This window comes from Ranitomeya imitator, chromosome 9 (assembly GCF_032444005.1).
Source record: "Ranitomeya imitator isolate aRanImi1 chromosome 9, aRanImi1.pri, whole genome shotgun sequence".
In the NCBI taxonomy this organism is placed as follows: domain Eukaryota; kingdom Metazoa; phylum Chordata; class Amphibia; order Anura; family Dendrobatidae; genus Ranitomeya; species Ranitomeya imitator.
The window spans coordinates 11,244,432-11,270,957 of NC_091290.1; the positions used below are offsets into that span (position 1 = coordinate 11,244,432).

The 26,526-nt window shown below is 43.2% G+C and overlaps 1 protein-coding gene and 1 long non-coding RNA gene across 2 annotated transcripts in view; one reads left to right on the forward strand and one right to left on the reverse strand.

The window, feature by feature from the left end:
- LOC138648783 (uncharacterized) overlaps nt 1–26,526 on the forward strand; it is a 183,467-nt gene that overhangs the window by 47,532 nt on the left and 109,409 nt on the right. The window lies entirely within an intron of this gene.
- Nucleotides 1,798–10,698, reverse strand: FGF4 (fibroblast growth factor 4). Its single transcript, XM_069739693.1, has 3 exons — nt 10,401–10,698; nt 5,878–5,981; nt 1,798–1,974 (listed from the first exon to the last, which is right to left on the reverse strand). Exons 1-3 carry the CDS (start codon nt 10,696–10,698, stop codon nt 1,798–1,800), a joined length of 579 nt encoding a protein of 192 aa, XP_069595794.1.

Genomic DNA, 26,526 nt, shown 5'->3' on the forward strand with positions numbered 1-26,526 from the left:
TGGAGCGGTAGTGAGCGTGTGCGACCACCACTACTATAGACGGTGAATGGAGCGGTAGTGAGCGAGTGCGACCACCACTACTATAGACAGTGAATGGAGCGGTAGTGAGCGTGTGCGACCACCTCCTATAGATGGTGAATGGAGCGGTAGTGAGCCTGTGCGACCACCTCCTATAGACCGTGAATGGAGCTGTGCTCACTACCGCCCAGTTCTCACATGGGACTGGTGGGTGTTCCAGCATACAATTATCACTTATCCTGTGGCTAGGTGCTATATGTTTATTGTTTTTTATGGCACAACCCCTTTAAGAACCAGCACGCTGATCTATAAGAAAACCATAAAGTTGTTGAGATCGAAGGTAAATCCCATCTACAGCTAAAACCCCTGATGAATTTGCCCCTGTTTTTAATAACACGTCGTTCGTTAAGGCTTCCTTCCAGTCCAATAGATACGACAGCGCTGAGATAAGAAGCGCAATAGTTCTATTTTAATTAATGAGCAGATACTTTGACAAGGCTGCTAAGTGTCATCCAATGAAGGGGTTAAAGGACATGTGCTCCTTGTCTGTGTGACTTACGACTGACTGCTGGAGAAGTTCAGAGTTCAGCAGTGACAGGTCTAAAAACAGATTTCGGAGTCGTCCTCTTGCCCCCGCACCTTCTATAAGACGTAAACTGACCCAGCCTCAGCCTAATAGTAACTGAATCGGAGGAAACCATGTTGGTAGCTTCAGCCCAACGCTTGTTTCACCTTATCTGCTGTAGCCGAAAAAATCCGTACAGTCTGACCCTATGTGTACGGCCTGTAAACAGAAAACCTGGAGTAGTGAATAGCAGCTCAACAATGGCACCAATACTGCCGTGACTCACAGCACATTGCATAGCAACACATTGTAGGCCCATTCAGCAGCTTAGGAGTTAGCAGACTGTTTTACCCTTCCCCAACAAACAAAAAAAAAAAAGGAATAGAATATTACAGTGAATACAAAAGTCATCAGCTATAAATTAAATCTTCCTGGACCGTATATACATACTTAAATTATTAAATTAAATATTTTACATCAGTTCTTGCTTCAAAACTTTTTGAAAGTGCACAAAGTTCTTCCTTCTCGCAGCCTGTTTACAAAGATTTTTCAAGGTTAGAAGCTCCTTTCCATGGCTTTCTCAAGGTCTGGTGCTCCTTCCTTACGAAGAATTTCTCAGAGTTAGAAATTCCTTTCCGAAGATTACTCAAGATCAGAAGCTCCTTTCTGAGGGTTGCTCAAGGTTAGGTGTTCCTTTCTGAGGGTTTCTCAAGGTTAGGTGCTCCTTTCTGAGGGTTTCTCAAGGTTAGTTGTTCCTTTCTGAGGGTTTCTCAAGGTTAGGTGCCCCTTTCCAAGGATTTCCAAAGATCAGAAACTCATTTCCAAAGAATTTTCAAGGTTAGAAGCTCCTTTCCATGGATTTTTCAAGGTCTGGTTCTCTTTTCCAAGAATTTCTCAAAGTTAGAAGCACCTTTCCGAAGATTTCTCAAGGTTAGGTGGTGTTTTCCGAGGATTTCTCAAGATCACAAGCTCCTTTCCAAATATTTCTCAAGATTTGATGCTCCTTTCCAAGGCTCTTTCAAGATCAAAACCCTCTTTTCTGAGGATTTCTCAAGGTAAGGTGCTCCTGATTTTTAAAGGCCTGGTGCTCTTTTCCAAGGATTTCTCAACATCAGAAGCTCCGTTCTGAGGATTTCTCAAGCTTAGATGCTCCTTTCTGAGGATTTCTCAAGATTAGGAGCTCTTTTCCGAGGATTTCTCAAGGGCCAGTGCTGTCAGATTCGAGGCAGGAAATGTGTCAGTGTCATAGTTGGAGATACTCGGTTCCCCTTTTTTGTCCTTCCGTTTTTGCTCAGAGCTATGTACATCCCAGGGTAGCGTCTCGATTCATATGCATTATAGTTATTGGGAAGAAGCGTTTCCTTGAATTTGCATTCATCAGTGAAATGTTTCTGTAAGGGGATAAGAGAAAAAAGAATGACACAATGTTAATCAAATTGGACGTCTTGAACTGGTGGCCAGATAAATAATATATATCCCCATCAACAAGATAAGTCCGAAATGTATGAGGAGCCCCAGATATCTCTGTGTGAATGAAAGTAGTAGTAAGCCTGTGCAACCACCTCTCTATCACTGTCAGTAGGAGTCGTGGTCGCACTCGCTCACTAGCTCTCCATTTATAAGTTAACTTTGAGCCTTCCGTTCTCCGGTTTGGTAGGCATCTCTGAGAGATCAATCATATATCCTATATGCTATAGATAGGCAACAAATTTACCCTTTAAGATGGCCAGTAGATCATTTGAAAGAAACCCAACTGTTCCACCTCATCTTCAATTGTATTTTGATTTTCGGAGGAGAGTTAGTTGACCATTTGGTCAAACTGATGGTAGATCCATCCAAATTTGGTGTGATCTCCATTCAATCTAATGTCTGTGGTGGGCCATAGATATTCAGTTTTTGGCAAATCACCAAAATTAGTTGGATTTACCCAAAAATCTCTTATCATTAGCTACAGTATTCTTATATCCCAAGGAATGAAAAGAAACGCTCGGTCAGGTCACAATCCATTCATTGCTCACCCGACCTCTCAGCGCAATGGGGCATACACCGTACAAAGATTGTTGGCAGATCTTCCAGAAATATCTGCTTTAAGGACATGTTCACATCTGGTTGATATATATTGACCTTTTTGTAAAGATCTGTGACTTTTCAATGAATACAAATTTGACTGAAAAATTTTGACTTCTGCTGGGAAAAAAAAAATCCACCAAAAAGATCAAAATGGAAACACATGCAGCATCAAAAGTAACAAATGGACAGGTGTGGACCATGATGGGTCTGTGGTTCCTATAAACAAATGAGGAATTATACCCACATGTATTTTCTTGTGGTTAACAAAGACTTATCCAACCATTTTAGCACGTAAAGACGCCCTCGGTCATTGTCTACGGGCAGCGGCACTTTTGTGTTCTAAGTTCAAAGACATTGTGTATTGTTCAAAGCTTGAATAGCGCAAGTACAGTGCAACAGGTCCTTCAAAGTTAACTCATTGCCTTACGTATATATACACAGCAGTGCTTAAAAGTTTGTGAACCCCTCAAAAAACTAAATTTCCTAGCACTAACAATTACTCGGAGGACCCCCGAGTGTGCTCGAGAAATCTCAAGTAACGAGTATATTCGCTCATCACTAATAAAGAACCAAATCAAACAAATAAGTCAAAAATATTAGACTTTGACATTTCCTTGGAAATAATTGTTCTACCTTCACCTACTGTATCCTCACCCATCCCTTGTAGACTGAGAGGCCTCACAGGCAGGGTCCTCTTTCCTCTTGTACCAGTCGATGACTTGTTTTGGTCAAGGTTATTGAATTTGTTTTCTATTGCGTATACCCCTTTTCACATGTAAAGCGCCCTATAATAAATGGTGCTATAATAATAAATAATAATATCTTTCTGGCTTTTCCATTGCAGGTGGAGATCAGTGGTTTTCTCCTTGCAATCCTGCCATGCACACCATTGTTTTTCAGTGGATCCTCTGTATGCTGGGCTCATAGACCTTAAGGGTGTGTGCACATGTTGCGGATTTTGCTGCGGATCCGCAGCGGATTTGACGCTGCGGATCTGCAGCAGTTTTCCATGAGTTTACAGTACCAGGTAAACCTATGGAAAATAAAATCCGCTGTGCACATGCTGCTGAAAAAAAAACGCTCGGAAACATAGTGTTGTTTATTCCGCAGCATGTCAATTCTTTGTGCGGATTCCGCAGCAGTTTACACCTGCTCCATAATAGGAATCCGCAGGTGTAAAACCGCAGGTGGAGTCTGCACAAAATCCGCAAAAAAAAAAAACGCGGTAAATCCGCATTGCGGATTTACCAAAATCAGTCCGGAGAACTCCGCACCACTTTCCACTACGTGTGCACGTGGCCTAACTTACCGTAGCTAATGTGAGAGACCTTTAGTTGCTTAGAGATTACCTTGGGTTCCTTTGTGACCTTGCAGACTTTTATACGTCTTGCTCTTGGAGTAATCTTTCTCGGTCGGCCACTCCTGGGGAGGATAATTATTATCTTGAATTTCTTTCATTTGTGTACAATTTGTCCGACCGTGGATTGGTGGAGTCCAAACTTTTAAAAATAAATTGCACGCTTTTCCAGCCTGAGGAGCATCAACAACTCTTCTTTTGAAGTCCTCAGAAAGCTCCTTTGTTCGTGCCATGATAATCTTCCACAAACATGTTGTGAAGATCGCTCCTCAACCCCTTTATAGATCATCGTTTTTTAAAATAAAACAGGTCGCCCACTCACACCTGATTGTCATCCCATTAACTTAAAATGCAAGGTTCTAATTTCTCCTTATCTGCTAATATTAAAGAGTCACCATACTTTTGCTACTCACAGACATGTGATATTGGATCATTGTCCTCAATAAAAAAAAAGACTGTAATGCTTTTTAGTAATTTGTTTGATTTGGTTCTTTTTCTATTGTTAGGACTTGGGTGGAATCTGATGTAGTTTTAGCAGATTTATGCAGAAATGTGGAAAATTCTGAATAATTCACAAACCTTCAAGCACTACTCTAATTCCTGTATAAATATAATAAAATGTCTGAACCATGTTCTTTTTATCTTTGATAACTCAACATCATCTTGAAAATTCCCAGACTGCTAAGAACCATTTTTCTAACCCATTGCCTTCAAGATCATTTAATCTTTTTGATTATCATAGATTTATGGTTGCGGGGAAAAAAAAACTTGTACTATTTAAAAAAAAAATTGTTTTTGACTTTCTTTTGATGTTCTCAACTATGGAGCTCCTCTTGCATTTCTTTCTCTGAACAAGGTTGTCCACCTGTTTTTGTCTACTGGTTCATTATCCCAATAGTAATATTGTAGTTAGATGTTTTGTGTTTATTTTATATTGTATTTATTTTATGTATGGATTTTTTTTTAGGTTTATTCTATAACCAAAGCCCTTATCTATATTATTTTATCAAACATTAACATTTTCCCTCCCCCAAAAAATAGAAATAAAATTACCTGGAAGTTGCCTAGATCTTTGATTATGACAACATAGACTACAATTGGCCGACTGTGTGTGTTAAGTCATAATAGTGTATTTTTCCCCCAGAAGTCCTACTGCGGAACACAGGAGGCTTTTTAGGAATTGTAGGGAACCTCCGTATTGACATTTGCTGTATGATTTCTCTTATAATTTAGGGACCCAAAACCTTCCTGGTGTCTTGTCCGCAGTAGGAGTATGCAGCACATACGGGGCAGCAGGAAGGCTTTCCCATGTGGTCATCACCATCTGTTGGGCGACTACATGAAACTCTCCATTTTATTTTTATTGTGCCCCTGATAAAGTATGATTTACAGCATGAATGGTCTCCAGGGATCTGATCCACGTTCACCAGAGAAGATTAATTAAATGACGGGGCTAACAATGTTAGGAATGGCATGTTCTTTCAAGTATGCAAGTGGTAGCTTGGAATAACTCCCCTTACGTATTAAGTGTACTGCACAGTATTACTAACCTTGTGTGACAGTGTGTTCTGCTCCCAAGTCCTAATTGTAGACGTCTGTAGAAGTCATTTTGTGTCCTAAGATTACTTGGACTTAAACAGATGAGGCAAGAACTAATCCCCCAAACTCACGGTAGAGCGGTGACTGATCCCTCCACCGCCCGATAGACAGTAGGCAGCGCCACTTAACTGTTGTGTCCCTTGGTCCACGCATGGTCCCACCAGTTCTACCTGTAACCATTACGGCCAGTCTATGCTCTCATTATTCCTAGTAGTCTCTTTATATCTAGCGATATACATAATAGCTGGAAATATCTAAAGGAACTTACCGATCCGTACAGCTTCCCTTTTCCAGTCATGGCAACAAATAGTCCACTTCTCACACCATAAAGACTCACCACTCCAACTTCCACCGGAGAAATTTCCAACAAACCTATATTAAAAAAAAAAAAAAGTTATAACAGTCCACAAGTGATCAACATGAGAAGCTCCATACCCCTCCTACCCCCACCCAATTCTTCTTTTACATTGGTTATGTTCTTGCACTTTCGGCTATTGTTGATGTTACAGTGTAACAAGGGATGAGTCCATGATCTATTATATTATGTCTACATGATGATGACGACCTGAAACTCCAAGCATGTGTCTCCAGAATGAATACAGAATCCTCCCACGGTCTCGTATAACGATCATTATCTACATTTGGGTTATGGGGTGGCCTTGAATGATTTGTGTCTTCTTTCAACCTTAAAGCTATGAAATAATCCAACTATTTTTCATCTTTTTTATGCAAATAAAACATTCTCTACCAATCAACAGAAGAAATATATAATTCCTCGTTTATACCATGAACAGTCGTTACGCTTAGAAATGCATTTATTACACAACATTAATAAGACTGGGCGGGATATGCGATAATCTAATAGGATCTTATGATTCTATTAATACTATTTGTCCATCCATCCATCTGTCTATCCATCTCTCCACCGATCTACCCATTCATTTATCCATACATCTGTCCATCCATTGATCCATCCATTGATTCATCGATCCATCCATCTATCCACCCATCCATCAATCTGTCTATCCATCTCTCCACCGATCTACCCATCCATTTATCCATACATCTATCCATCCATTGATCCATCCATTGATTCATCGATCCACCCATCTATCCACCCATCCATCCATCTGTCCATCCACGTATCCATCCATCCATCCACGTATCGATCTACCCATCCACCAACACACTCTTTAAACCTTGGTCCCGATTCATCATTGTGTTTTTTTGCCAGAATTCTGTTGTAAAAATCTTGAAATGTTACAAAAAAATTGCTGCTTTTCGTGTTTTTTTTTCGCCAGTCCCGGCCAGATCCTCCAAAGTTGGCAGAGCTGGGGCTGGATGTGGCATGGCCAAGCTTGCCGGATAAATTCATCATAATATAACTTACATTTACTCCAGAACTGTACACCGGCCCCCGGATGGAGTAATCTCACTAACGGAGACTGTAAGATGCACCATATTAATTATGACATTCTTGCTTCTACATGAATTTGGCGCTTCTTACTCCATCGCTTCGTTCATTGGGACTGATGTACAATTCACCTGTCATAAGGAAACGGGGCCATTGCTTTTTCATCCATGTCACAGAGAAGCTGTAGGAATCTGGCAGCCAATGCATTATGTATTTTGTGTTGGCCACTAATTACTGCAGTTGCCTCCTGTTGATCTCTGCGGTTGCATCGGGTCCTGCTGGCCTTACGTGTCCTCTAACTATATCCTAACATTATATGAAAGCGTGTAATAAAGGGCTGCGCTCTGCCGCTGATGTCAGTGAGGATGATTTGGTGACATTACTGTGTGCATGCCTCGCTCTACTTCAGCCATCTCAACCTGGCTAGATATGATGATGCCTGAAGTCACATAACCTGGGATTTGTGAACCCCATACGTGAGCAGATCATCCCTGTGCCCCCTATACGTGAGCAGATCATCCCTGTGCCCCCTATACGTGAGCAGATCATCCCTGTGCCCCCTATACGTGAGCAGATCATCTCTGTGCCCCTATACGTGAGCAGATCATCCCTGTGCCCCCTATACGTGAGCAGATCATCCCTGTGCCCCCTATACGTGAGCAGATCATCCCTGTGCCCCCTATACGTGAGCAGATCATCCCTGTGCCCCCTATACGTGAGCAGATCATCCTTGTGCCTCCTATACGTGAGCAGATCATCTCTGTGCCCCTATACGTGAGCAGATCATCCCTGTGCCCCCCTATATGTGAGCAGATCATCCCTGTGCCCCCTATATGTGAGCAGATCATCCCTGTGCCCCCCTATACGTGAGCAGATCATCCCTGTGCCCCCCTATATGTGAGCAGATCATCCCTTTGCATCCTATACGTGAGCAGATCATCCCTGTGCCCCCTATACGTGAGCAGATCCTCCCTTTACACCTTTACACCTCATACGTGAGCAAATCATCAATGTGCACCCCATACATGAGATCATCATTGTGCCCCCCTATACGTGAGCAGATCATCCCTGTGCACCCCATATCTGAGCACATCATCCCTTTACACCCCATACATGAGCAGAACATCCCTGTGCACCCCATACATGAGCACATCATGCCTTTACATCCCATACGTGAGCAGATCCTCCCTTTACACCCCATACGTGAGCAGATCATCAATGTGCACTGCATACCTGAGCACATCATCCCTTTACACCCCATACATGAGCAGATCATCCCCTATACACCCCATACATGAGCAGATCATCCCCTATACACCCCATACATGAGCAGATCATCCCCTATACACCCCATACATGAGCAGATCATCCCCTATACACCCCATACATGAGCAGATCATCCCCTATACACCCCATACATGAGCACATCATCCCTTTACACCCCATACGTGAGCAGATCATTCCTTTATACCCCATACATGAGCAGATCACCGGACAGCACGGTGGCTCAGTGATTAGTACTTCAGCCTTGCAGCGCTGGAGTCCTGGGTTCAAATCCCAACAAGGACAACATCTGTATGTTCTCCCCGTGTTTGCGTGTGTTTCCCCCGGGTTCTTCGGTTTCCTCCCACATTCCAAAGACATACTGATAGGGAATTTAGATTGTGAGCCCCATCGGGGACAGCAATGATAATGTGTGCAAAAACGGTAAAGCGCTGCGGAATATGTTAGCGCTATATAAAAAAATAAAACAAAAAAAATCATCCCTATGCCCCACATACGCAGAAGATCCTTTTACACCCCATGCATCATAAGTGAGCAGATCATCCCTATGCACCCCATAAATGAGAAGATCATCCTTGTGCACCCCATATGTGAGAAGATCATCCCTATGCCCCACATACATAAGCAGATCATCCATTTACACCCCATACATCATACGTGAGCAGATCAGCCCTATGCACCCCATAAGTGAGCAGATCATCCTTGTGCACCCCATAAGTGAGCAGATCATCCTTGTGCACCCCATAAGTGAGCAGATCATCCTTGTGCACCCCATAAGTGAGCAGATCATCCTTGTGCACCCCATAAGTGAGCAGATCAGCCCTGCTTTCTTACTTTCCATCCTACTACTTTGCACCTCTCAGATTTTCTTTGATCGCAGGCGTAGTGGTCTGACTTCCCGGCACTTGTCTTCCTAGTGTTGCCCCAAATCCTATTCTTTCTGTTGAGTATCGCGTATTACTAGGGGGCAGAAATCACTATCAAATGCTTTTTCTGCCAAACCTTTTGATAGAAAAGTGACTTTTTACTACTTGGTGCGTTTGGATTTGCATTGATACAATACTGATATTCTTTTCTTGTAATGAAATAACACAACATTGCAGTTTTCTTTCATTTTTAAAAATGTATGCCACAAAATGCATAAAAACGTGATGGACTGAACACAGCCTACAAAGAATAACCACAGCCTATACCGTAATACTGCTGCCATATGCTGCCACAACTCAATGCGACACTTTCTTACTACTTTAAAAAGGTTATCAAAAAGTTTACAAACGTGACATTTTTGCAGACTTGAATACCCTTTCAGTTTTTTTCCCTCCCCAGAAACCAATATAGTAATAAAGTTATGCTTCTTTTACATGAAAAATAAGATAATCTGTAAGAAATACAGCACAGCTGTACTATATAACTGCGGTATGAAGAAACACGTATGGCGACATTCTATGCAGAAGAATAATTTTGGTTTCTTGGAGCTTTTTACTGTCGGGGAGATAAAACCTGATGGAAGATATATTTCAGCATTTTCTATATGGGCACCATATGGCGGCACACACAGGACCTACAGTTCTGTAATATCAATATCTGTTTAGCTTTGGTCTGGTTGTACAGACGCCACGGATGTTCATCACTTCACTAAAAAAAAAAAGTCTTCAGTTCAGAGTGACGAGTGTTATTCGATTCCCCAGAGTATTTCTGTCCGTCGGTGGTGCAAGCGCCGGTGCTGCACCTGACGTCTCCTGTGATAGAACAAGCCAGCGATTATCACGGCTTCCTAAGCCTTTATTAGTTCCTAAATCTACATAAATGCAAGACCACTGGGAGCCCCCCTTCCACACACTCAAGGCAAAAGATCACATTAAAGTGACACTAATCTTGCAATCTGCAACCAAGCAGAACCCAATCCAGCGGCTGCGACATTAAGTGTCACTTTCCTGCCGCTGCTTTGTGCAAATTTCTCCTCCGGTTATCAGAAAGCTCTATAATCTGTTCGACCAGGAAATGTCTTAATTCGCAGCAGTGCAGAGGATTTCAGGTCCACATACTTCACCGTCTAATTGCACAGTTTATAAAAAAGAAATAAATGTACTCACTGTTTCGGTTTTCATTGTGCGTCCCATTAATTCTGCCATCGGGTAAAACCTGAATATGGAAGCCAATGCCCACGTTGCAGTAAAGCCGGCGCAGCCTCTTGATGCCCAGCAAATAGTCACTTTCCCGGTTTGTGTCTTTTCTGTCTCCCGAGATCCTAGACATTGACCTAGAAAATAGGGTCTCCCAATGTCGGTCCTGGGTATCATTTCTCTGGGAGGCGAGTAACGGCACGCAGCGCACCATGCCCGAAACCAGCACCAAGAGCAAGATTGGCACAAGGGCCGATTGAACAGTCATCCTGATCAACGTGGGCACACGTGGTTTAAGGAGTCAATTGCTCTAAAAATACCTCAACTCCAGCTCCACTTATACTTAGATCAAAGAAACCAACTGCTTCACTCGAAAGGAGGAGTGGTCTTCTGAGCATGGAGTCTTCTGTAAGGAAAAAAAAAGGGGGCTTGACTCCTGCAAAGTTTATTCGAACTTGATCTCAACTTGTCTTTTAGCTGCTGGAGACTTGTCTGAAGTGTTGATCTTCTCCCACAGCTCAGCCATAGCACTTCAGCTCTGACCAAGATATTTATATCCCCCCTCTGCTCATCCCAGTACGAGCTGACAGACCAGTGACCGCACTGGAGGAAGAGTCTCGGAGACATGGGGGGTCATTGCACTCAGATGGGCAGGAAGACCCCACTCCATGTAGAGCTGTATAATGTATGAGTGCACTCACTGCAAGGCAATATTCACGGGAACCCATAGGTGCCGGGTTATTAGTTATTCTGGATGAGGGGGTAACGGGCGCACCCCGACGCTCCATATCCCTCTGGACCTCACGGGGATACTCGTCTTATTAATCATTCTACTTGATAGTCGGGGGACCCCCACTAAACATTTTTGCATTAGGACCCGAGCGGTCTAAAATACACGTCTGATTACGGATTACGTTAAGTTCCGGAATGTTAAGCTTTATGTGCACACACGGAATCTGCTCCAAAATCCTCCTTAAAAATGCTTGAAAAACGCTAATAAAAAAAAGACACAAAAATAGTGGAAAATTGCCGAAGAAAAACCTACCAGAAGTAAAAAAAAAAAAAACGACGTAACAAGAGCTCGAGAAATTACCAAAGAGACACAAAAAACATTTCTGGACAAAAACCGTCGGCTTGTCCTAAAGCGTCTTCCTCTTGGAAAACAAATCGGGTGCGCCTGAATTTATTAGGGTATGTGCCCACGCTGCAGATTTTCCTGCGGATTTTTCCGCAGCGGATTTGGAAAATCCGCAGTGCAAAACCACTTCGATTTTCACTGCGGATTTTCTTGCGTTTTGTTCTGCGGATTCTTCTGCGGGTTTTCACCAGCACTTTCCTATTGGTGCTGGTTGAAACCCGCTGCGAAATCCGCACAAACAATTGACATGCTGCGGAAAATAATCCGCAGCGTTTCCGCGCGGCTTTTTCCGCAGCATGTGCACAGCGGTTTTTTTCCCCATAGGTTTACATTGTACTGTAAACTTTGGGAAAACTGCTGCGGATCCGCAGCGGCCAAATCCGCTGCGGATCCGCAGCAAAATCCGCATTGTGTGAACACAGCCTTAGACGTCGTCTGCTCAGACCCTTCAGGCTGTGTTCAAAAAAAGTTTTTAAGGCGTTCAAAACTTTCTCAGGAAAATTGAAGAGCTTTTTGGAGGAGTTTTTTTTTTCTGAAGCAGGTTAGAAGTTGTTTATTTTCCAGACTTTTGATTGGACAGTGCCTAATTTAGAGACATTTCCATCAGTATCTGCTTCAAACAAGATAGACTTTTTTTTTTCCACTAGGCAAAAAAAAAAAAAATCAACTAATATGAACTTTAAACTGGATCTCCCATTCAAACAAATAGGAAGATATTTCCAAGAGTTTTTGAGGAAGTTTTGATGAGGATTTTGGCACGGCACCGCTCTAAAAACTGAAGAATCTGTGTGAACATAACCTAAAACCACTTTAGGAAAAGAAAGAAAAAAAAACTCCTCCAAAAAAAAACCTTTTTTGAATGCCTCGAAAACTTTTGTGAACAAAGCTTAAAAGTAAAGAAAAAGTCCAAAATAGATTTAAGGGGTCACGTTCACACGATGATTTATCACGATGCTTCCAATGGGTTTTCTGCCCTGAAATCAGCGTGAAATTTAAAATCTGTGCCTTAATTCACACACCGCTGATCTTTCCACATTGCACATAGAAAAAAAAAATGGCATGTCACTTCAGAAGGAAATGTAAACTACAGGAGGTAGCCCCGCATGGATTGCCGCATTGAATGTCCGATATTATTGATGACAAGAAAAAACGCTACAGGTCACACGATCTTCGAAAATCTTCGAAAGCCTGATGGAAATCTAATGGCTTTCTGGATTATTGGATGTCGGACTAAAAGAAGTGCAGCGGGTATAGACATTTACTATAGGGCTGAATGGTTTTACACCGATATATGGCCTGATCTACAATAAAATCTATTACCGTGCGCTTTACAGCTGTGAGAATTTCATCCAGGAGACAGAATCCACAAGTGTTTGCTGTAAAGTTCTCCCGAAACTTGAGGAAACTTCTTGCCTTGAGCAAAATTGCGGAATACGGAGGTGTGAAGACCCCGGAGCCTTCCCCAAAGTGTTCACCCTGCAATCCACTATGTCTGGCCTCCACCAGGGTATTGTGAGACTCATGCTTTTTTTAGGGGGGGGGGGACATTTTTCATTGTCCTTTTTTATTTGTTTGACTCCTGACATCTTTGTTTATTTATTTGTATTATTTATTTATTTATTTTATTCACCAAACCGCAGCTTTGTGCAATTTCTCTACCATAAAGGCAAGTTCACGTGTTGAGCACAGAGCGTATTTTTGCAGCAATTTAGGAAAGAAAAGGATCGACCACATTGCATAAACCGACCCAAACCTCCCATTATTATTATTACTATATTTATTATTATTATTTTAAATTATTTTTTATTTTGTTTACGTTGGTTAAAACTGAAGTATTAATGTGACTGAAGTATTTAGTATTTTCGTGATGAATTCCGTCATTTGAAATACCATGACGCAGTAAAAAAGGAAAAAAGTACCAAAAATACAGATATTAAAACATAGGGAAAACGCTGTAGAAATTAGCAAAAAAAAAAAAAAATTAACGCGTTGTGAATTGTTTTTACACACATTCATAGAAGTTGTGCACCCTTTTATAGTAGTTTGCGCCAAGTCTATAATTTTTATTTTAAGCTTATCAAAAGAAAGCATTTTCCCTACACTTAAAGGGATCCCGTCAGCTCCTTATTAGATATGGCAGTATTAGTACGCCTGTATAGACGCTTGTCTCCCAGTATAAATGACACCTTTTGTGTAGAGATCTGATGTCCAAGTCAGGAGAAATGTAGTGTAGAAGCCATATGCAAATCAGGCTGGAAGTGCACTGGGGGCGTGTCTCTGCACTTCTTAAATTGCCTGGCAAAAAATAAAGCAGCTCTGGGATTGGTTATTGTGGGCCAATGCATATTTTAATACTTCTGTAATGAGCTCAGCTCTGCCACATCTTGTTTTTTTCATCTATAACAAATATTGTTTAGTGACCACCTTCTCCTGTCAGACCCCCACTCAGTCTCTCCTCCACTTGCATAAGCAAATACTTATTGTTGTGGGGACAATGAGCTGCAATTCTGCAAGAAAGATGGAGGCAGCGGCCGTGAGCACAGATCACAGGGGCGATTACAATAATTGATTGGATTTACAGGTGGAAGTTGTCGTCTCTATGCGCAATTCATGACCTGGAGGAGAATATTGAAAGCGGTAAAATTAAAAAGACAAAAATCATAGGTTGAATCCGGACACAAAGGGAAAACTAATCTGGAAATCAGGACCCCCTTAAAATGATGGACAAGGTACAAGCAAGAAGACCCTCACAGAAGGAATCTGAACAAAGCAGAATTTGTGGGGTCTTTCCATTCCACCATAGTTTGGCACTGTGCTAGGAAGAGCCGTAATTACTGATTATTAGGGCGCAGTCAGACGGCCATATATATCGGACTGAGATCGGACCGATGTGCTCGGACTGGCTGGCGGCTCTCCTGAACTTGACGACTTCATATATTCCTATGCACCTGTCGCATTTGGTTTGGGAGACCCGCCAGCCAATCCGTACACTGCGGTCCGATCTCGGTCCGAATTATATGGCCGTCTGACTGCACCCTTAAGACTCCAACGCAGTACTTACAGTAAGGTGAGGCCTTATCCATACGCCCATTTTCCAGGTATGTATTCTATAACGTGGCTTTCATGGGGAAAGCATGTACCCATTATAGTCTATGGTGCTGTACTGAAAGTCCGCTCAAAAAATCACTTGGACATATCCGATATTGGTCCAAGCCTATGGGTCAATGAAAATCATTGACAGCGCACATTGCCATCCACAAAATCCAGAAAAGATCCAAATTCCTGCAGATTTTCTTGAGGATTGTGAGGAATCAGCCACAAAGTGAGCAGGGATTGCCCTTTATAGTGTCCAGCTTACTATTCTCATTCATGAGCCACAGGCTCCTTTTTTGGCATGTAGATGTATATTCTGGTGTTACGACACATACAGTGACCAGTGGTCTCCTATGTGCGCTGCCATATTGTAAGATTCTTCTACACGTGGCAGTTTAGGTCCACCTGAAGAAAAGACTGATGGTCACCGTCCATCTCTCCAGAATATCCACGTCAATGTGCGTCATATCCTTTCTTATGGGAAAGATCATCAATAAGATCTAATTGGTTTCTTCTGGGTCATCCTACAAGAAATAGACCCCGAGGGCAAGCGATTGGCTCCAAACGGCGCTGCTTTCCACTAGATCTTTGTGGCCTACCATTGCAGGTCCTCCAGAATACCCTCTGCCGATCCCTTATAATGATGTTGGATCCTTGCCGTCTTGACTCTACATGGATACACAACCATAATGCTTTCAGAACCCAATGTCTCAGCGTTTGGTGGCTACATTAATTTCCGCATATGAAACTTTCTTGCATTAAAGACCCTCTGGTCATTTTGGTTTTTTATTAGACCATTATCTTCTTCTCAGTCAATTTTTGGCAACCATATGTCATAGAGATTGTGCCCGGTTACCGGGGCGGGGCGGCCCGCTGGAATGTGACTTTGATCTTTTCTTGATTGCTGAGGAAGGAGGGAGCAATTACTTGTCCATCTGAAAGTATCACTTGGACAAAACATGAGGTCTTTTTATGTTTTAATTTATCTGGGTGAAGGCAAACAAGAAGGTTCCTCCTTTATCTCATATTCCAGGAGCCCGGCATGTCAGACTTTCTCACGTTCACGTCTGGGTGATTCTCTATTAGCTAAAGGCGCAGACCCCAGGAGAAGGGGCTTGGCTGGAATGTGGGCCGCTCTGGAGGGCTGAACCCCAAGGAGCTTTGGTGGGACTGAGGAGGCCTCCTTGGCTCAGGTCCGTTGCCTTTCTAAGTGTTGCACATCAGTCGGACATATGCACACAAACCGTTGCTCTATTTGATCTCGGTGCACTGTATAGATCTGTTCGCTTGTAAGCTCCCGTCCAGATAAAAAAACCTTATTATCTCCATCCATGTAGCGATGACACATGTCAGGGGCAGCGGAGTATTGCAGAAACCGGGCACAATAGTCTACGGCGTCTATCAAAGGCCCCTAATAACAGAGAGAGCCAAATCAAAGGAGGTCAATTTCACGTTATTTGTGATGCATATGGAGCCCCTCCGACAACTGCGCCGTCGTCCTTTGACTATTAGAAAGGTATTTTGTTTCCCTTCTTGTCTGAAGATACCATTGGTTTGTCTTGGGGTTTTTTGGAGGCCATCAAGCCTTCAGTTACGGGATTTCCAAAAAGATGCGACACATGTATTTTATCACCACTGCAGAAGATGTGGATCATCTGAACCTATGATGCCACCAATTACCAGACGGTCCAGGGATTGGATTCTTAAAAAATGGAGGCTACCATGAAGTGATTGGCCGATGAGGAATTGGGTTTACACTATATATATATATATATATATATATATATATATATATATATTATATATATATATATATATATATATACACAATTTGAAAAACTGATGACAAATTTGTTGATGGATCCTCTTAGTTTGTATCGGGTTCGACACGACCAATTTTTATCCATGAAGAAAAAAAATTGAAAATTTGGAGGAAAATATTTTTTAGAAAAAATATTCACTAATGACCATTTGGTCATTATCATAAACGTTACATTAAGTGTCAACCGAAGCATCTATTTCTACCGATGGAGTCACTCGCAGCTGTTGCCAATAGATGGGGGTCCGATTATAGACCCTCTGTGATCAGTTTCTCAGCATTTATGTAGGGGGATCTGAATAAGATCTTTGTATATCTTACAGCTGCAATCGTAATTAATCATCCTTGCCCATTGCAAATTTGGTTTATTAACAAAATTTACCAATTTTCTGCCCTTTGCAAAAAAAAAACCAAAGAAACAAAAACAATATAAAAAGCTCAATACAACAAAAATAACAAGTGGTTTATTTAAATTCACCACAAAATGCATGTTTTATTGACTCCAGCAGTGTCAGGATTATAACAAGTGTCTTTAGTACTTTAGTAAAGCCACTTTGGCTGGTAGGACCTGCCGCCAAAATGACGCATCACCAGCGCTAGTTTCTGGCAGCGTTCCTGAGGAATCTTAAGGCTTTTTTTTAGAATTTACACTAGATTCCACACCGAACCCCCACGATGCTTCATTTTAGTCATTATCGAGCTTACCCAATGCTTCATTGTAGGAATCCCTGAGCACCCGTCATGTTTAACTGTTGGCATCACTGAGCCTCCACCCTGCTTCTATGAAGGTATCACTGATCCCCCACCATGCTTCACTGTAGGCATCACCAATCCCCTGCTGGGCTTCATTGTAGACATCAACAAGTCCCCACCATGCTTCACTGTAGTCATCAAGTCACTGCCATGCTTTACTGTAGACATTATCGAGCTCCTGCCATGCTTCATTATAGGAATCACTGAGACCCGTCATGCTTTACTGTTGGTATTACTAAGCCCCTACCATGCTTCACAGAGGGCATCACTGAGCCTCCTCCATACTTTGCTGAGGGCATCGCTGAGCCCCCACCATACTTCACTGCAGTCATCATCAAGCTCCCCGCCGTGCTTCACTGTAGGCATCACCGAGCCCCCGCCATCCAGCATCAACATCTCTTGACTTAGCCATTTTCTAAAATTGTAATCAAACATCACAGTCAACAAACCTCCCCTAGTCTACTCCCCGAGTAGAAATGAGCAAAACTGGCAAAATGATATTAGCTCAGATATGGCAGAGAAATTCAACTTGCTGATTGTTCTGCTGCTTGAGGTCTCTCCTACAAGAAAAACAATAAATAAACTTACCTCCCCTGACCTATCCTAGTGGCACAGTTCTCCACCTGGTCCTCCGCTGGCTCGTTTCCTCCCTCCAACTCGGAAGAGAAGATTAATCTTCAGTCTTCTTCGTTCTTGGCACTTCTGGTGTTCACTAAGCCTCATGGGACGTCTGATATCACTTGAGGACTAGTCTGATGGAAGATGGAAAAGAAGACTGGAGCCGGAGGGAGCCAGCAGCTGACCAGACGAAGAGCAGCAGCCCCAGGACAGGTGAGGGGCGAAGTCAGTAATGTTTTTTTTCCCTCTAACATCTTCCTGGGCCTAAAAACCAAACTTTTATGCTTAATTCGATCTAAATCACAAAAACTCAAATTCTATTCATCTTGATCATTAAGTGAAGTGATCCTCTTACTATGGTCCAATGTGGTTTACATGGTTCAGTGTTAAAGAACCATAAGTGATCGGTGATCAACATATACATGTGTGCAGAAATCCACTCTTGCCTACCTAAGTCACGTGGGTGAAAAATCACTTGGTCGTGGAAATAAGAGTCAAGAAAGTTGGTCAGAAAAATGTGTTGTAATCTACGATTTTGCTACAATTTACTTTTTATTTCATGCAAAGGTGTAAGTTGTAACCCCATGGGTCAATGCAAAATCTGTAATAGGCCCACCTCGTCTCAGGTGCTGGGGTCAGGGATTGATGGCTAGATATGCATCCTCTATAGCTGTACCTAGATTTCATGTATTTCTACTCTAGAAATGACGTTGAATCTCACAATTCATGAAGGTAAATATTTTTTTATTTTTCGGTAATGCGAACAGCCCTCTACAGCGATCATTGAGGGCTGAGATATGGATCTGCCTCCCCCCCGGAGCCAGCATATAACATCATATGGGGTGTGCCAGGTCAAACGACTCCAGTTTCTGTATTTTGGCAGCAGCAGTGTCTTGTGAGGAATAAGGATATCTTTGGCAAGATCCCTGGGATTAAAAGAGAAGCAGATTCGGGGGCTGTAAATCTTCGTGAAATGCACTTACGTAAGTAACATCCAAACTATGTCACCAATGATCATCTCAAATCCTTTCCTCGCGGATACCTTATCCCTTATGTATATAGCGCTGGGTGGCTTCTAACTGAATGGACGCGGCTTTCATTAGCGCTTCCCGGTGTCGTGTTGCCGCTGATTTTAGAACATTTATTATACTTTTATTTAACCACATTTTGGATTTGCGCTTTCATGTTTTCTTCTCTTTTTTTTTCTAAGAACAATTTATTTTATTTTTTTATTTCTCCATCCGCATCGCCATACGAGGACTTGTTTTTTGTACTACAAGTCATCCTTTTGGATGCCGCCATTCACTTTACCATATAATGTACTGAAAATCAAGGGGAAAAAATTCCAAGTGCAGTGAAATAATGAAAAAAAAATAAAATTCTGCTATTGTCTTTTGGCCATTTTTTCTGGTGTTCGTTATACAGCAAAAATTATACAACATCATGATTCTCCCGGCCAACCTCGTATAGGTTTTTTACTTATTTTTTTTATTATTATTATTAATTTATTTTATTTTATTTTGAATTGATGTAATTATTTAATATATTATTCTAAAAAAAAAAAAAAGTTGCTTTGTTTCATAATTTCTGATAATTGTAACTTTTTTTTATTTTTCCTTCTTGTTTTTTGTTCACTGAGTTGTAGTTTTCATTGGCACAATTTTGGAGTATATACATTTTAACGATCACGTTTCATTTCATTTTTATAATTTAGAAATTATAAAAATAATTTAATATTTTGACAGATTGGCCTTTTATTTGATGCCAAATATATTTATTTTTTTATATCTTAAAATTATTTATTTTTAATTGTGAAAAAAGGGGGCAAACTTTTAAATGTTTTTTTAGTAATATTTTTTTAGAACTTTTTTCATTAATTTTTTTCATCACCACAGCCATGTTTTTTGTTTTTTGTTTTTTTTAATTTGGAACAACCCCTCAATACAAAGCTCATATTATAAAAGCACTGTGAATTTGTGCTTTTGAGGGGGCATTCAACCTCTACATTACAGTGATAATATTTGGTGACGTATTGTAGTATTTTTGGGTTCTTGTAATCCCTCCGAGCCTTTATGTAAAGTCTGTAATAAGACCCCTAAGTAATTATGCCCCAGTTATATTGGCAGTGTTTGTACCCCCTCAAGCAGAAGTGCCCTGCCTTGTTGGATTGTTACCTACAGCTACATCCCTGGGTTATCCCCTCAGGAGAAACACTTTTCTAAATGTCAATCTGCTCATGGTTAGCTAATCTAGTGGATTTGAAAGCTGAAAACTCAATTGATCACCTGTGATCGCCAAGAGCAGCTCAGTACAGACATATGTTTCTCCTACAGTGGCCACTGCTGGAGAAATGTAGTATTACAGGTCACTTATTCAAATAGATGGCCAAACAAGTTCTAGATGACTGTGCTGAGTCCTCCAGACCGTATCCAAGGCCTAAAGAGTGGGGTCTCCAGATATCCAGATGTCTTAAGGGGGTAACCCCTTCAACTTACTTTTGCAGTGGAAGCTTTTTAAGACAACATCCCAAAATGTTATAGAAAAAATGGTCTTTGAGTAGGGTGGGCTTCCCTAAGACGATGGGCAGTATGCTTAGTATTTGGTACAACTGGTCTGGATAACAGTGTGGTCCTCTGGCAGAGGTGGTCTTTTGGAGAGGTTTTACTGTACATATATATGATCCTGGTTGAAGAATGGCTGCCTCCCGCGAGCTTTGGGTGATGGATGTGCGCGGTGAACGCTCCTGCACGGTAAGGAGCTCGCTCATTGTTCTGCACATCACGATTTCTCAGATCCTGGAGTAATTGTTGGCCTACGTTCATTAAATAGTTCCTTCCTCTTAAGGATCAATGTTATCTTTTATCGTTAGATGCCCCGTGAGACGGTAATTAGGAACGTCTGACAAGAGAAACTTCTCCACTGCCATTATCTCCTCGGTAGTAATTACACGGTTCCTGTAGACATTCAGCCATGATCCCCCTTTATTTTATTGAAGTTAGACGTTCACCAAGGATTATTAACCTCTTCACGGCTGTTTTACCGTACAGAGCCACCTACGGGTTGACGCATTGCTTTGTCTGTCGTCTCTACAGCTCGATCTACTTGACCTCCATTGTTAGATTCCGCAAAAGACGTCTACAATTATCAAGTCTCCAATGACCAATGAACATTTAACCCTAAGGGCCAGTTTAGACAAACTTTTTTTGGGGGCCTGTGTTCAGAATTGACCACACACTGACAGCAATGTGGACAGGAAAGTCCGTAAGCCGGTGTACATGAGTGGTTTCTGGAAAAGATCACCACAGCATGCTCTAGTCTACTCCATTTTGCCTGCGAAGAATTTCTAGTTTCAGTTGTGCCAAACGGCATGTAGCTGGCACGCTTGTTGGTAACTTAAGGAAGCGCAAACAGCTGCCAATGGACGCATTCACCAACCGGTGTACAGTGTAGCCTAAGACTGCGTTCAGACAAGAATATAAAAAAGTCAGCTTTGTTTCCTGGAGAACAAGCAATTTTTTTCAACATTATTATGCTAGAATCATGTGTGTATGACTTCAGGTTATTTTTGTTTACTGGTTCCATATAGATAATGTTTATATAGTCCCCATTTTTTGGCGCACCCATTCAGTTCAGTGATCAAATTTTGCCTGAAAATTTGAGTTACCGTAATTAGTGCATGTGTCCGTGCTGTAAAGTGTTAGGGAATGCTGCCACTTTCAACTGTCTGCTCACTAGCCCATTGACTTGTGCAGTCCCTCATGCTATTCGTTTGCAGTCTCTCATCTCTCATGCTATCCGTGTGCAGTCCCTCATGCTGTCTGTGTGCAGTCCCTCGTGCTGTCCGTTTGCAGTCCCTCATGCTGTCCGTTTGCAGTCCCTCATGCTCTCTGTGTGCAGTCCCTCATGCTGTCTGTGTGCAGTCCTTCTTGCTATCCGTGTGCAGTCCCTCATGCTCTCTGTGTGCAGTCCCTCATGCTCTCTGTGTGCAGTCCCTCATGCTCTCTGTGTGCAGTCCCTCATGCTCTCTGTGTGCAGTCCCTCATGCTCTCTGTGTGCAGTCCCTCATGCTCTGTGTGCAGTCCCTCATGCTCTGTGTGCAGTCCCTCATGCTCTCTGTGTGCAGTCCCTCATGCTCTCTGTGTGCAGTCCCTCATGCTATCTGTGTGCAGTCCCTCATGCTATCTGTGTGCAGTCCCTCATGCTCTCTGTGTGCAGTCCCTCATGCTCTCTGTGTGCAGTCCCTCATGCTATCTGTGTGTAGTCCCTCATGCTATCCGTGTGCAGTCCCTCATGCTATCCGTGTGCAGTCCCTCATGCAGTCTGTGTGCAGTCTCTCATGCTGTCTGTGTGCAGTCCTTCATGCTGTCTGTGTGCAGTCCCTCATGCTGTCTGTGTGCAGTCCCTCATGCTATCCGTGTGCAGTCCCTCATGCTGTCCGTGTGCAGTCCCTCATGCTGTCCGTGTGCAGTCCGTGTGCAGTCGCTCATGCAGTCCCTTTGCAGTCCATCACACTATGCTTATGCGGTTGTTCGGGCTATCTGTGTGCAGTCCCTGTGCAGTCCATTGCGCTATGTTTGTGCGGTCCTTCATACTATCCGTGTGCAGTCCCTCTTTCTGTCCGTGTGCGGTCCATCGCGCTGTGCTTGTGTGGTCCATCGCGCTGTGCTTGTGTGGTCCATTGCGCTGTGCTTGTGTTGTCCATCGTGCTGTGCTTGTGTGGTCCATCGCGCTGTGCTTGTGTTGTCCATGGTGCTGTGCTTGTATGGTTCCTCGCGCTGTGCTTGTGTTGTCCATCGGGCTGTGCTTGTGTTGTCCATCGCGCTGTGCTTGTGTTGTCCATCGCGCTGTGTTTGTGTGGTCCATCGCGCTGTGCTTGTGTTGTCCATCGCGCTGTGCTTGTATGGTTCCATCATGCTGTGCTTGTGTTGTCCATCGCGCTGTGCTTGTGTTGTCCATCGCGCTGTGCTTGTGTTGTCCATCGCGCTGTGCTTGTGTTGTCCATCGCGCTGTGCTTGTGTTGTCCATCGCGCTGTGCTTGTGTTGTCCATCGCGCTGTGCTTGTGTGGTCCATCGCGCTGTGCTTGTGTGGTCCATCGCGCTGTGCTTGTGTTGTCCATCGCGCTGTGCTTGTGTTGTCCATCACGCTGTGATTGTGTGGTCCCTCGTGTTGTGCTTGTTGTCCATCGCGCTGTGCTTGTGTTGTCCATCGCGCTGTGCTTGTGTGGTCCATCGCGCTGTGCTTGTGTTGTCCATCGCGCTGTGCTTGTGTTGTCCATCGCGCTGTGCTTGTGTGGTCCATCGCGCTGTGCTTGTGTTGTCCATCGCGCTGTGCTTGTGTTGTCCATCGCGCTGTGCTTGTGTGGTCCATCGCGCTGTGCTTGTGTGGTCCATCACGCTGTGCTTGTGTTGTCCATCGCGCTGTGCTTGTGTTGTCCATCACGCTGTGATTGTGTGGTCCCTCGTGTTGTGCTTGTGTTGTCCATCGCGCTGTGCTTGTGTTGTCCATCGCGCTGTGCTTGTGTTGTCCATCGCGCTGTGCTTGTGTGGTCCATCGCGCTGTGCTTGTGTTGTCCATCGCGCTGTGCTTGTGTTGTCCATCGCGCTGTGCTTGTGTGGTCCATCGCGCTGTGCTTGTGTTGTCCATCGCGCTGTGCTTGTGTGGTCCATCGCGCTGTGCTTGTGTGGTCCATCGCGCTGTGCTTGTGTGGTCCATCGCGCTGTGCTTGTGTGGTCCATCGCGCTGTGCTTGTGTGGTCCATCGCGCTGTGCTTGTGTGGTCCATCACGCTGTGCTTCTGTGGTTCCTTGTGCTGTGCTTGTGTTGTCCATCGTGCTGTGCTTGTGTGGTCCATCGCGCTGTGCTTGTGTTGTTCATCTCGCTGTGCTTGTGTGGTCCATCGCACTGTGCTTGTGTTGTCCATCGCGCTGTGCTTGTGTGGTTCCTCGTGCTGTCCATGTGTGGTCCATTACGCTCCCATTGTGCAGTCCGCGGCCCTGTCCATTGTGCTCACAGACAGCACATGGGTCATAATTACTCCCATCTGAACATCTAGTGAGACTGAGCTCGGGTGAGTGTATTTTCGGTCCGTGTGCTGCCCGTGGTGCTGTCTGTCATGCACAAGGATGATTGAAAGTACTCACAAACAAATCCAACCTAAAGGATAAGAAATCTCTAGAAACACAATCTCCCGATTCATCCTCCTAATACTCTGCAATTGCTGGGTCACAACTACTAGCTGCAGCCATTTAAGTGCCCATGTGGCCTCCGGGTATGTGACCGAGCCGTGCATAGACCATTCATGGTCAGCAGATCTGCTCTTCTTACCATTACCCTACAACACGCCAGTGCTTCTCATGAGCTTATCCCTTCCTCTGTCCATGGTGCTGATTGAGAAGTCAGTATTCGTAGTATATACATAAATATGGCTGCAGATTTTGGGGTTGATCACCAGTGATTTGTGGTGTATACGAGGCTTCCGACTCTTCCAGGAAATCACCAACATAGAAAAATAAATCAGTCTTGGTTAATTTTTGCCACAATTGTTCCGCCAGCCACTGTTAATGGGAGACCAAAGCCCCGGAGCCGTGTCACACAGATGCAGCAGATATCTGGGGCTGCGGATTTTTAACACAACATTGCATCAAATTTGTGGCAAATATGAATTTTTTCAGATTTTAGAGCAATTATTGTTGTGTTGTAAAGGGTGAAAGCCGCTATGAAAATCTGCAGCAATTCCACAAATTGGGGTTAGTTCCATTGTATTAAATTGGTAAAATTGAAAAGAAAAAAGAAGCAATTTCTCAGCTGTCCTCTTATTAATAATTCGCTCTGTTTTCAAGAGCCCAGGGATTTTTAATTCTATAGTTAACTACTTGTTGCCTAGGTTATCGGCCACCACTGCAGTCTCCTAGGCAAGAGTGCAGCACATACAAGCTCTATATTATACAGCCTGTAAGCAGTGCCCAGAAACTGGACAGAACGCTGGATCCAGCTGACTTCAGTTCCCCTGCGCTCCTCCGCTGCTGCAGAGGCAAAGATGGAGCATCGCAGATTGGGCCAAGGGCTCAGCCATGCCCCTGGTGCGACTGTCAATCATCAGGAGCACACCGCCTTCCTGACCAATAGGAGACGGAAGAGGGATGCGTCCCTCAGAAAAGATCGTGGGACTGATTTTAGAAATAAAAAAAAAAAAGAAAGAAGATTTTTACAATTTTGGAAATTTATTTAAAAAAACAACAACAAATCAATCTCCGAAAAATATAAAAATATCATGACGTAGCTTACCTATCCCCCGCCAATCCTCTTCTGATTTTGTCTGGATACTGAGCTGGTCCCTATGCTTAAACTCTTACTCAACCGGTTGGGACAAGCATTTGCCAATGATTGGCTGCAGTGGTCACGTGCCTGTTCTGGGCGATCACATGATTGTCCATACAACTGGGACAAGATGTGCAATTATTGGTGGGCAGAAGATCGGCAATGTGAGTAATTATTATTATTTTTTTTTTTTAGAGCTTGCCGTGTCGTATTTTTGTCCAGGGAAGCTCGTTTGCTGTAGTTTCTTTTTTCTGCTGAGTATTTTGAGGTGAGGACTATTATAATATAATTTGTACAGTAGGCCCCCGGCATATTCCGCTTTTTCTCTCTCGGTTTTCTCATTTTTATTACTGCATCGGAAGTAAAAAAAAAACACCAAGTAATGACTTCAGCACAAGTTACCGCATCTATAAAAAAAGGTGCGAACAGTGGAAGCCGACTATCATCAGGCTGTGAAAGAGGCGGGTGCCGGCGATGAATGGGCAAGATAATAATAGTCCCATGTAGGACTGGGACCTACAGCTACTTGCCATCTGAGAAGGAGGTGCAAACAGAAGCCACTGCAGTGACAACGAGCCGTCATTTTCGGCACGACTGCCTTATTGACACACATCTCATCCACCCTGTGGACCTGTAGTGATCTCAGATCCTTCGCAGATCACTTCACCCCTCTGTGATAATGTCTTTCTCATTAGGTGGTCAGTGACTGTGTCAGATGTGGCCTGAATGTGCAGGTGTTAAAAGACCCTACAAGCTATAAAAGAAGCATAAAACACAACAGTGTGCTGGGTTGGGGTAAGATCAGGGGCTAAGAAAGGCACGTGAGCCCCTTCATTTGTGGAATGGGTGAAAATGACATGAAACGTTCATAATAGCGGTTATCTGCATAAATAATACCGCCTTCCAGTGCCAAGTAAAACTGCAATTAACTGTGACTGTATGGTAAAGCCCTAGGAAGCTTACAGAGTAATGCCGTACACTACAGTAAATAAATATCAATGTCAGATAGGACCAAGATAATACCACTCTTTAGTGCCAGTGCCCACATAATATAGCTGAATAAACCCGACATATAGTGTCTCAAACTGTAGTAAACAAATATCCTTATTACACATGCCCAAATAATACCACCATCCAGTGGCAAAATAATACCACCATCCAGTGCCAAAATAATACCACCATCCAGTGCCAAAATAATACCACTATCCAGTGCCAAAATAATACCACCTACCATTGCCAAAATAATACCACCATCCAGTGCCAAAAGAATACCACCTACCAGTGCCAAAATAATGCCACCTACCAGTGCCAAAATACCACCATCCAGTGCCAAAATAATACCACCATCCAGTGCCAAA

Coding starts and splice junctions, on each gene's coding strand:
- FGF4 (XM_069739693.1), bottom strand. CDS start 10,698: ATGACTGTTCAATCGGCCCTTGTGCCAATCTTGCTCTTGGTGCTGGTT. Junction 5,982..10,400: donor GCACAATGAAAACCGAAACA/GTGAGTACATTT, acceptor TTTTTAATATAG/GTTTGTTGGAAATTTCTCCG. Junction 1,975..5,877: donor AAGGGAAGCTGTACGGATCG/GTAAGTTCCTTT, acceptor ATCCCCTTACAG/AAACATTTCACTGATGAATG.